Below are 11,948 nucleotides of genomic sequence, written 5' to 3'. Positions count from 1 at the left end.
GGGGGGGGGGGAAATATTTTTGTTTTAAAATTTGTTTAAATTTGTTTTAGGTACAGTGTTGCATGACTGCGCAATTGTCATGCAAAATGCAACAGCGCTAAAAGCTGAAAATTGGCCTGGGCAGGAAGAGGTGAAAGTACCCGGTATTGAAGTGGTTAAAAACAGAAAACTGGCCACAAGGGACATAACAGGTCTTCAGGTGTGGTGGGGGGGTACACCTAGGGGCTGTCAGATGGACTCTGACTATGCCCACCCTTTCCTGGCAGACTCTTCTGGAGCCCAAAAATGTGGAGTTCATGAACTGTGAAATAATTGTGTGTAATACATACATCTGATGCTCAGTGTTGTCGCACTGTGCGATGTTTCTCCATTGTGATAAGTTGCTGTGCACTGCATTTGGGTTTTGTCATCCTCGTGTGAAGGAATATATGTGAGCCTTAATATTTCTCTCCTTTTTCCTCCAGATAGGACTTCAGTTTGATTCTCGGTTTGGCCAACTTTGTTCCACTTTAGAGAAGGCGGATTGGAGACCAGTGTGTGCACTACAGAGCATGCAAATATTTCAGGACGTCCTTCAACCATTTCTCCATTCTCAGTAAGTTTTGATATGCGTGGAGTATCTGAAACATGTCAAGGTTAGTGTTACTAAACCCACAACATTAAAATCCGTGTGTATATGCCGTAAAGCATGCTTGTTATACTTACTGTAGAACCTAAGGGGTTAATCCTCTGTATTGTCTAAAAAGGCTGTTTAACCCTGTCTTATCTGATCCTCCCATTCTTTTACTGTCCCCAATCCACCTGCTGATAGAACAGAGCCCTAGGAGGCACTCTGCACATGCTCAGTTTAATGTGTATTGCTAGAGAGTTTTTTTGTTTTGGATTGTGCATGTGATCAGCACAGGGTCAATCAGCACTGCCCAGACAGATGGTCAGAGGGCAGCCTCATAGGACAGTCAGAGGAGAATGAAAACTCCTCCTACAAGCTTTAACCAGTGCTCAGACAGACACTCACAGAAGTCACAAGACTGCTATATAGCAGCCCTCAAAATTTCAACTCGCCTGCTCGCATTTTGCGAGTGGAAATTGATTTAGGGCGAGTGTGCTCATGGGAAGAGAGGAGAGGAAGAGGAAAGGAGCTGCTCATGGGAAGAGAGGAGAGGAAGAGGAAAGGAGCTGCTCATGGGAAGAGAGGAGAGGAAGAGGAAAGGAGCTGCTCATGGGAAGAGAGGAGAGGAAGAGGAAAGGAGCTGCTCATGGGAAGAGAGGAGAGGAAGAGGAAAGGAGCTGCTCATGGGAAGAGGAGAGGAAGAGGAAAGGAGCTGCTCATGGGAAGAGAGGAGATGAAGAGGAAAGGAGCTGCTCATGGGAAGAGAGGAGAGGAAGAGGAAAGGAGCTGCTCATGGGAAGAGAGGAGAGGAAGAGGAAAGGAGCTGCTCATTGGAAGAGAGGAGAGGAAGAGGAAAGGAGCTGCTCATGGGAAGAGAGGAGAGGAAGAGGAAAGGAGCTGCTCATGGGAAGAGAGGAGAGGAAGAGGAAAGGAGCTGCTCATGGGAAGAGAGGAGAGGAAGAGGAAAGGAGCTGCTCATGGGAAGAGAGGAGAGGAAGAGGAAAGGAGCTGCTCATGGGAAGAGAGGAGAGGAAGAGGAAAGGAGCTGCTCATGGGAAGAGAGGAGAGGAAGAGGAAAGGAGCTGCTCATGGGAAGAGAGGAGAGGAAGAGGAAAGGAGCTGTTCATGGGAAGAGAGGAGAGAAAGAGGAAAGGAGCTGCTCATGGGAAGAGAGAAAGAGGAAAGGAGCTGCTCAAGGGAAGAGAGGAGAGGAAGAGGAAAGGAGCTGCTCATGGGAAGAGAGGAGAGGAAGAGGAAAGGAGCTGCTCATGGGAAGAGAGGAGAGGAAGAGGAAAGGAGCTGCTCATGGGAAGAGAGGAGAGGAAGAGGAAAGGAGCTGCTCATGGGAAGAGAGGAGAGGAAGAGGAAAGGAGCTGCTCATGGGAAGAGAGGAGAGGAAGAGGAAAGGAGCTGCTCATGGGAAGAGAGGAGAGGAAGAGGAAAGGAGATGCTCATGGGAAGAGAGGAGAGGAAGAGGAAAGGAGCTGCTCATGGGAAGAGAGGAGAGGAAGAGGAAAGGAGCTGCTCATGGGAAGAGAGGAGAGGAAGAGGAAAGGAGCTGCTCATGGGAAGAGAGGAGAGGAAGAGGAAAGGAGCTGCTCATGGGAAGAGAGGAGAGGAAGAGGAAAAGAGCTGCTCATGGGAAGAGAGGAGAGGAAGAGGAAAAAAGCTGCTCATGGGAAGAGAGGAGAGGAAGAGGAAACCCGGCCAGCTGACTGACTGGATAATCACAGAGCGTGGATCATCCCACTGTAATAGCTTTAATTGTAATTGCCGGGTGCTCGCCGACACACACAGTCCCGCCTCCTAGCCTGGCTTCTTTAATAGACAGAACACCTGGCCAACCAGGACGTGTGTGACGTCTATCTACGTATAGTATATCTATATCTCTCTATCTATCTATCTATCTACCTATCTATCGTATATCTATCTCTATCTATCTATCGTATATCTATCTCTATCTATCTATCGTATATCTATCTCTATCTATCTATCGTGTATCTATCTATCTATCTATCTGTCTGTCTGTCTGTCTGTCCCATAAATTGTAGACGCAATAACTTTTGTGCAAACCAATTAATATACGCTTATTGGGATTTTTTTTTTAACAAAACCACGTAGCAGAAAATATATTGGCCTAAATTTAGGAAGACATTTGTTTTTTTACATTTTTTTTTTTTATTGGATATTTTGTAGCAGAAAGAAAAAAATAGTTTTTTTTTTCAAAATTGTCCTTTTGTTTATTTATAAAAAAAATAAGATAATCAAATATCACCAAAAGAAAGCTCTGTGGGGGGAAAAAATGACATCATTTTTATTTGTGTACAGCGTTGCATAACCGTGCAATTGTTAGTTAAAGTAATGCAGTGACAAAAAAGCAACAAACAGCCCGGTCATGAAGGGGGGGGGGGGGGAGGGATAAATCTTCTGGAGGACAAGTGGATAAGTATGCTTATTTTCCAAAAAGTGTCAGTTATTTTTATAATCTTACCTTACCTATCAGCACTGCTCATGTAATTCATAATCAGCTAGAAATGTCTATGGATAGAACAACCGTTGAGGCATTTTATATAAAAAGGATTAATTAAAGTACAACTTAAATCAAAGTCATCCTTTTAATTTATGAAGTACCTACAGTTTTTGTAAGGGCGATGTTAAGTCTCCATTCTACATTTTTAGAACGCTGTTTATCCCAGTAATGGCGAACCTTGGCACCCCAGATGTTTTGGAACTACATTTCCCGTGATGCTCATGCACTCTGTAATGTAGTTGAGCATTATGGGAAATATAGTTCCAAAACATCTGGGGTGCCAAGATTCCCCATCACTGAAATAGCAATCTAAACCCCTAACTTTTAGCTGAACACCCTGAGAACTTTAAAATAAAGATCCATCAGTAAACTGTGCTGCTTCCCTGAACTTCCAGGTGTTCACAGAAAAAAGTTGTGTCATTCTGTTAGCTTTAAGAAGGGAGGGGGGAGTAGGAGCGAAGAGTGTAGGGAGACACAACTCTAGTCCCTGAATACAAGGGTGGCTCCATAGGATGCTATAAGAGAAAGGAGCCACCCTGAAACAGGAAACCTGGGGCAGCAGTCATGATTCCAGCTTAAAACAGCAACATAAACAAGGATTAAAAGAAAAAAGTGCTGCATACACAGTAAGTGGTTAAATTACATTTGATTAACCAAATAACAACCGCCCACCACAGTTTTACTGCGGCAGGCAGCCGCTCCTGGGCAAAGCGGTGTTATGTTACGTCACTCGCTCAGGAGACTCTAGGGGGCGAGCGGCGCCACCGGCGGCACGCTCCCACCCCTTTTGTTAGCTGGGGAGCCAGTGCGTGTGACCGGCTTTTTCAATGTCACTCGTGATACCGGCCACTCGTGATCTCCCGCAGCTGGCAGAGAAGGACAGACGGCTGATGTAAACACAGCCGTCCGTCATTCTCCATGAAGTGATCACAGAGGCTATGTGATCCTGCTATATAGGATCACAATCAAGCCACGCCCCCTGACAGTTAGAATCACGTCCCTAGGGGCACATTTAACCCACTGATCACCAGTAATGTTAACCCCTTCCCTGCCGGTGTCATTTTTACAGTGACAGTGCATACTTTTAGCACTGATTACTGTAGTAATGTCACTGCCCCCCCCCCCCCAAAGTGTCAAAAATGTCAGTTAGGGGTCCGATCTGTCCGCCGCAATGTCGCAGTCCAGCTTACCTTCTCCTGGTAGGCTGACATCCGTCCCACACTGCAGGCTGTGTTTACTCCTCCCTCTCCCACCCACTCCAGCATCCAGAACCTCCTGTGGTAAAGTGAAATAAGGCAAGCTGGGGAAGGGGGCGGGTACAGTGTCGTTCCTATTGGCTAAGGAGGCAGCAGACACACAGGGCAACTGTAGCATCTGGCTTTTTATAGACACTGCATGGTTGGTAACCTTGGTGATTAGGGTGTGCCAGGCACACCCCCTGCGCACGCCTATGCTGCCAGCAGTACTGGAAAATGGTGTCAAAGGTTCATGGACAAAAAATAAAGAAAACTATATTATTATATCACTCAAAATTAAAAAAATAAATAAAATTACATCTTGCTTGCTCTTCTGCTAGTCCCAGCAGAAAAGTGAAAAAGATGCCTTTTATGTTTTTTTTTTATTTTGAGTAATATATAATTTTTGTTTTTAACAAACTTTATTTGCCAACTTTTTTCGGTGTTGTTGTCAATCTAAGGACTGATGGGCTGAGCAGCCATCTACTGTGGCTACTAAGCAAGTAGTCATGTGAGGCTGTAGTCCCAGCTGAGAGCAAGCACATATGGATGGCTATGTTTGGGCTCCAGGAAAACCCTAAGGCTCGGTTCACACCGGGGCGCCTGACAAGTCGCGCTCCATTCAGTGCAATGGAACCCTTCTAATCAGAGCGACTCAAGTCGCTCCGACTTAGAAAAAGATTCCTGCACTACTTGGGGGCGACTTCGGAGCGGCTTGCATTGACTTCTATTAAAGAAGTCCTTTGCAAGCCATGCTGAGGTCGCACTGCACGGGGGCGGCTTCAGAGTCGGACAGCTTTGAAGCCGCCCCGTTGTGAACCGAGCCTAAAAGGAAGCATAGCCCATAGTTGCCAACATTTGAAGAAAAAATTAGCAGCACAGCTATCAATGACTTACCATTTTTTTTACGGGCACCAGATGCCCAGGACGGCGGGCATGAACGGGCAGCCTGAATGGGCGGTTGGCAACACTGATTTGCCAGGACTAGAGTAAACTGCCCGGGACAGGGTTGTATTTGCCGGGACTGTCCTGGAAAAAATGGGACAGTTGGCAGCTATGATAGCCATCCAATAGAACTGTAGATTGCAAGAGATTTAGGTTCTTCTTCTTGTGAATAGCTGTCCAGAGAAGGAAAGCAGTCAGCAAGTGATGCTACCACATATATTATGTATTGTTTTATGGGTTTATACTGCCCTTGAGTGTTACACAGGTGTGTGCCAATGCCATCGTGTGGTTTTACTTATTACGAGGGCTTTTTTTTTTCAGCGGGAACACGGGGGAATGCAGCTCTGGCACCTCCATCACTGAATTTATGTAATGGCAAGGGGTTCAGGGTCTATTAATGCTAGCTGCTGGGTGATTCTATTGTTGCTGGAGGGGATCTAGGTTTGCAGGGTGGGGGAGGTCTATTAATGCTGGTGGGGGATCTACTGTTGCTGGGGTGGATCTTATGCTGCTGGGGGGTCAGTTGTTGCTGGGGGGGGGGGGTCTAGTGATGCTAGCTGCAAGGAAATCTGTTGTTGCTGCTGGGGGTATACTGTTGCTTAGGTAGGGGGTATTTTGTTGCGGGTGATCCATTGCTGCTGGGGGTCAGTTGTTGCTGGGGGGGATCTAGTGATGCTAGCTGCAGGGAAATCTGTTGTTGCTGCTGAGGGTCTATTGTTGCTTAGGTAGGGGGTATTTTGTTGCGGGTGATCCATTGCTGCTGGGGGTCAGTTGTTGCTGGGGGGGGGGGATCTAGTGATGCTAGCTGCAGGGAACTCTGTTAATGCTGCTGGGGGTCTATTGTTGCTTAGGTAGGGGGTATATTGTTGCAGGTGATCCATTGTTGCTAGGGGTCTACTGTTGCAGGCTTCTGGAGAGACTATTGGTGCTGGCTGCAGGGGATATTTTGTTGCTGGGGGTCTTTTGTTGCTGGGGATCTATTGTTACTGGCTGCATGGGATCTATTTGACTGCTTTTCTTGTTACCATTAACAAATTCTATACAACTTACCACTATTATTACTTGGTTCTGTATTCTGTACAAGGGGCAGTACTGGGAGGTGGGTAGGGAGTGGGACCAAGGAATGGAGCAGGAGGTGGGTAGGGGGCGGAGACAAGGGGGAGTTCCTGCACCTATTGTCTGAGAAAAAGGCCCCGCCTATTATTACTTGCTAGAAAAATTCCCAGGAACGCCTGCTATTTTAAGCCTAACTCCATATTTACTTTCACTTTAATATAATTGTTGACCTTTAAAATCCAGCTCTGCGGAGGCGGAGCTTCCAGCTGTGTTATGAGCAATGCAGGAGTACGAGCCAGAATTTTCTTCATTGATGTCTAATTCCAGGATCTGTTCAGTTTTATTTACCAGGATATTTCCATCCTTCATCCAGGTGTAATGAGTCACACTGGGATACCCACTCACAAAGCTGCACTTTAGCTCAGTGGCTCCCTCTGTTGGAAACACAGTGACTTTCACCCCAGTAGCAGCATCTAAAAAACACATAAAATGTGTTATTAAAGTTCTTTATTATTAAACTTATATAAATTGTGATCAATGGTTTGTCTCTATTACTGCCGAGTAGGATTTACGTACATTGCACAGGTATCTGTGTTGGTGGTGATTCTCCTCTCCCAACATTATTTATTGCAGCACAAGAATAGGGTTCTGTGTCTTTGCTGACATTCTGTACTGTGATTCTCATTTCAAGTCCTGATTTCATTGTGAGATTTGAATGATACCATTCATATCGTTGTGGAGGAGGGTTAGAATTGCTCGAGCATGTTAAAGTCACTTCACTACCCTCCATAAACTCTTTGTTTTTGGGTAAGCTGACCGTCACATCTTTTGGTGCATCTGGTGAAGAAGAGAATATTTTTTTGCTTAACCACTTGGCCACTTTTAGTTTACATGTAACAATCAGGTTTTTTTTTTTTTTTTGCTAGAAAATGACTTGAACCCCGAAATATTATATAAAGTTTGTTTAAGCAGAGGCCCTAGAGCAGGGGTGTCCAAACTATGGCCGTCCAGCTGTTCAGGAACTACAATTCCCATCATGCCTAGTTATGTCTGTGAATGTCAGAGATTTACAATGACTCATGGGAGTTGTAGTTCCTGAACAGCTGGAGGGCCATAGTTTGGACACCCCTGCCCTAGAGAATAGATTTTTGCAATTTTTTATGTCACACGGTGTTTGCAAAAAACAATGAAAAAACAATTTTATTGCAAAAAAACAATACATAACCCAATTTTGTTGTCAAATATTTAAAGATTATGTTATGCCAAATAAATAGATACCAAACATGTCACGCTTTAAAATTGCGCACGCCCGTGCAACAGCGACAAACAATGTAAATATTACTATCAATAGGCGACGCTTTAAAAGTCTTTACAACTTACCATTACAGAGGAGGTTTGGTGCTAGAATTACTGCCTATGATCTGACATTTGCGACCATACCTCGCATGTGGGGGGATGGCTGTTTGCGTGCGTGTGGGACCAAGCACGGGAGGATAGGGACACTTTTTTTTTTTATGATTAAATTATTTTATTTTATTTTATTTTTACACTGTTGCTTTAACCGCTTCCCGACCACCCGCCACCTTTTTACTGCGGCAGGGTGGCTCTCCTCCTCCTACGTCGGTCGCGCGCGGGAAGCTAGGTCAGCGGGGAGCCTATGCAGCGGGCAGGCGGCTCCGATTGCTGTCTGACACCCGTGATCGCTCCCCGCTGAGAGAGAAGAACGATCGGCTGTTGTAAACACAGCTGACCGTTCTTCTCCCTGGAATGATCATAGAGCCCATGCGATCCTTCTATATAGGATCACAGGTCTCTATGGTCATTTCAGAAGCCACCCCCCCCCCCCCAAAGTTAGAATCACTCCCCTAGTCTCACATTTAACCCCTTGATCACCCACAGGGTTAACCCCTTCCCTGCCAATGGCATTATTACAGTATTTTTAGCACTGATTACTGTAGTAATGTCACTGGTCCCCCCAAAAAGTGTCAAAAATGTCAGTTAGGGGTCTGATCTGTCTGCCGCAATGTCGCAGTCCCGCAAAAAATCGCAGATCGCCGCCATTACTAGTAAAAAAAAAAAACAATAAAAATGACATAAATCTTTCCCGTAGTTAGTAGACGTGATAACTTTTGCGCAAACCAATCAAAATATGCTTATTGCATTTTTTTTTTTTTAACCAAAAATATGTAGCAGATAAATTGGCCTAAGGCCTCTTTCACACGGTTCGCCTCCGTAGGCGGATCCGTGTTGCTCAGCGGGGATCGATCCGCGATCCCTGCTGAGCCGGCGGATGACAGCTCCGTCTCCGCTTGCAGAGTGGAGAGGGAGGTGTCTCAGCCCCCGCTGCCCTCTATGGGGGATCGGATGAGAGCGGACCGCCTGTCCGCTCTCATCAGATCCGATCCGATTACTGAACGGATGGAAAAATAGGGTTTCCATCCGTCCAGATTTCACGGACAGGATCGGATACGGATGGCAGCGGGTGTCAGCGGAGGTGTCTCCGCTGACACCCGCTGCCCCATAGAGCTGCATGGAGGATCCGATCAGATCCGCCTGAAAAACTGACAGGCTGATCGGATCGGATCGCCCTTGTGAAAGAGCCCTAAGATGTTAAAAATTTTTGATTTTTTAATTTTTTTTGGGAATGTTATATAGCAGAATGTGAAAAATAGTTTTTTTTTTTTTTCAAAATTGTTGCTATTTTTTTGTTTATAGCACAAAAAATAAAAATCGCACAGGTGATCAAATATCACCAAAAGAAAGCTCTATTTGTGGAAAAAAAAAGGACATCAGTTGTATTCGCACGACCGCACAATTGTCCGTTAAAATAACGCAGTGCCGAATCGCAAAATAGGGCCTGGTCATTAAGGGGGCAAATCCTTCCAGTCTTAAAGTGGTTAAAGCTAAACTTTATTTGACTGTAATACATACATCTGATGCTCAGTGTTGTCGCACTGTGCAATGTTTCTCCATTGTGATAAGTTGCTGTGCACTGCATTTGTGTTTTGTCATCCTCGTGTGAAGGAATATATGTGAGCCTTAATATTTCTCTCCATTTTCCTCCAGAAAGGTCTTCAGATTGTCTCTCGGGTTGGCCAGGTTTGTTCCACTTTAGAGAAGGTGGATTGGAGCCACATGTGTGCTCTACAGAACATTTAAAGGTTACACTGCTTCTTTCAATCATTTCTCCATTTCCAGTAATTTCCGGTTTGGTTGGATTATCTGAAAAATATTAATGTTAAGTTCCTAAAGTGATGTTATTGTTAAAAGGGTATTACATTCTTACCTTCAGTAGATTTTCCAAGTATAAGAAAGTAACCTGCAGAAATGCTGAAAACCCCTTCCTGACTTACTCTTTCACACGGGCGTTCCGCATGTCCGTATTTTTTCGCGGATGATATACGGACATAATGTACTGTATTTTCTGGCGTATAAGACTACTTTTGAACCTCAAAAAAATCCCCCAAAAATGGGAGGTCGTCTTATACGCCGAGTATAATATCTCCAAGGTAACCTAAGTATAAGTATTACCGGTAGATCATGTAATAGGGGGGTCGTCTTATATGCCCAGTCGTCTTATACGCCGGAAAATACGGTATGTCAATGGCATTGCGGATGTCAGCGGATGACCACAAAAACAACTACATACCCCTGGACTGATTATTGGAGGAGCCAAGAAGGAAAAGATAGAGAGACTGTGCATGTCAAGGCTGCTAATGGTCACTCAGGGGGACCTGTAAGTGTAACATCTGGCAGGCCTCAAGGGGGCAGTGCTACACATATATAGCACATGGCAAACTACAGCTTCTTCCCCTGAACTGTGGGGTCATAGACCATGGTTTGTGTGTCCTTTCCATAAACCCAAGCTTACCCACTACCACCATAAAGACATGTTTACCTGTGACATGTAGATACATACTCCTTTGTGAATAGGCATTTGTCGCCTGATCTTCTGCTATTCCTGGGTAATAGTAATTGCCGCCATCCTCTCTTCTCACACGGACTATCATCAGTGAACAACTATTATTTCCAGGTATTGATGAGGTTCTGTCTTTGTAATCCTCTAATACTGAAGAGTTACTTTGACTGTTAAAAACCTGAGGATATCCTCTACGTTGATATAAATACCAAACAGTACTGGATGTCGTAGATCTCTCTAGAGGGAGGAACGTACAGGGAATCTCCACACAGGATCCAAGTAATCCAACAATTTCGGTAGGGAACTCCCACTTCTGACACACAAGTCCTGGCCAAAGACATGAAAATATATCTTAATGCCCCATACACACGTGCAGATTATCTGAAGACTTTTGTCTTCAGATTTACCTTTTCTATGTAGTGCAAGGGCCTGCCGGATTGGATACAAATTGAAAGTGTTTAGGTTTGACCTCATATTATATGGTTTTGGTAAGTCTGCAGACAAAAGTCTTCAGATAATCTGCACGTGTGTATGGGGCATTACTGTCATTGTTCGTGGATATAAAGTCTCCCCAAAAAATATGAATCTAGTTTACCTTGAAAAAGGGTAAGGAACAGAATCTTCTTTCTGATACTCATTCTGTGCTGGTCAGCGAAGTGGTCCAATCATGGATGCAACTGTAAAAATTGTATATAGGGTACACTTCAATTTGGAATTAAAAAGGACCAGGAGGGTCTGCAAAGATTATGTAAAATTCATATACTTCATGTTTGTTTTTTAGCATTTTAATCAGAACTTTTACCCACTTCAGCCCCGGAAGGTTTTACCCCCCTTAACCTCCCTGGCGGTATGATTCTTTCCGATTTTAGGTGCTGCAAGCGGTACAATTATTTTCCATGTAATTCTAAAGAATGAGCAGCCCAAACCAACTATTTACACATGATTTTTTTTTTACTGTGCGTTCTTCTTTATAACATCTCGGGTATGATAAAGGTTGAAACACAAAATCATAAATTATAATATAATAAATGACTATAAATAAGTTAAAGTATGTATGTATGTATATATATATATATACATATAATATATATATATATATATATATATATATACATATACATGTATATATATATATATATATATATATATATATATATATATATATATATATATATATATATATATATACACACATATATATATATATATACACACACACACACATATATATATATATATATATATATATATATATATATATATATATATATATACATATACATATGTATATATATATGCACATATATACATATATATATATATATATATATATACACATATATATATATATACACATGCATGCATACATACTTTAACTTATTTATAGTCATTTATTATAATATAATTTATGATTATGATACATATATATAGTACAGTAAAACTGCAGGAAAGGGCACTGGGAGGGGGCAATCTAATGTGAATTTATATTATTTTGCATTGTATCAGTGTGTTTGGTGTGTTTTACTTTTGAATTTGCCGCCGGTTCCACCCCCCTGCGAGCGTCACGTCGCAGGAGACAGCAGCCGTGTCACAGAGAGCATCGGGAGGAAGATCCGCCGCTGCACATCGCCCGCATACATCGCTGGATCCCGG

The 11,948-nt window shown here is 43.5% G+C and overlaps 1 protein-coding gene across 1 annotated transcript in view; it reads right to left on the bottom strand.

Moving 5' to 3' along the window:
* The window catches only part of LOC309569003 (B-cell receptor CD22-like), a gene marked incomplete at both ends in the record, with an annotated part of 263,576 nt that overhangs the window by 167,795 nt on the left and 83,833 nt on the right, over positions 1 to 11,948 (bottom strand). The window contains 4 exons of the mRNA XM_082274764.1: positions 330 to 620; positions 6,607 to 6,849; positions 6,953 to 7,213; positions 9,308 to 9,598. Coding sequence (XP_082130890.1) covers positions 330 to 620; positions 6,607 to 6,849; positions 6,953 to 7,213; positions 9,308 to 9,598 — 1,086 coding nt within the window. The remainder of the gene's footprint in view (positions 1 to 329; positions 621 to 6,606; positions 6,850 to 6,952; positions 7,214 to 9,307; positions 9,599 to 11,948) is intronic.

The sequence above is a fragment of the Pelophylax lessonae genome, assembly GCF_965119305.1.
Source record: "Pelophylax lessonae genome assembly, chromosome: 12".
Lineage (NCBI taxonomy): Eukaryota > Metazoa > Chordata > Amphibia > Anura > Ranidae > Pelophylax > Pelophylax lessonae.
This window is presented reverse-complemented; position numbering and strand designations above follow the sequence as displayed.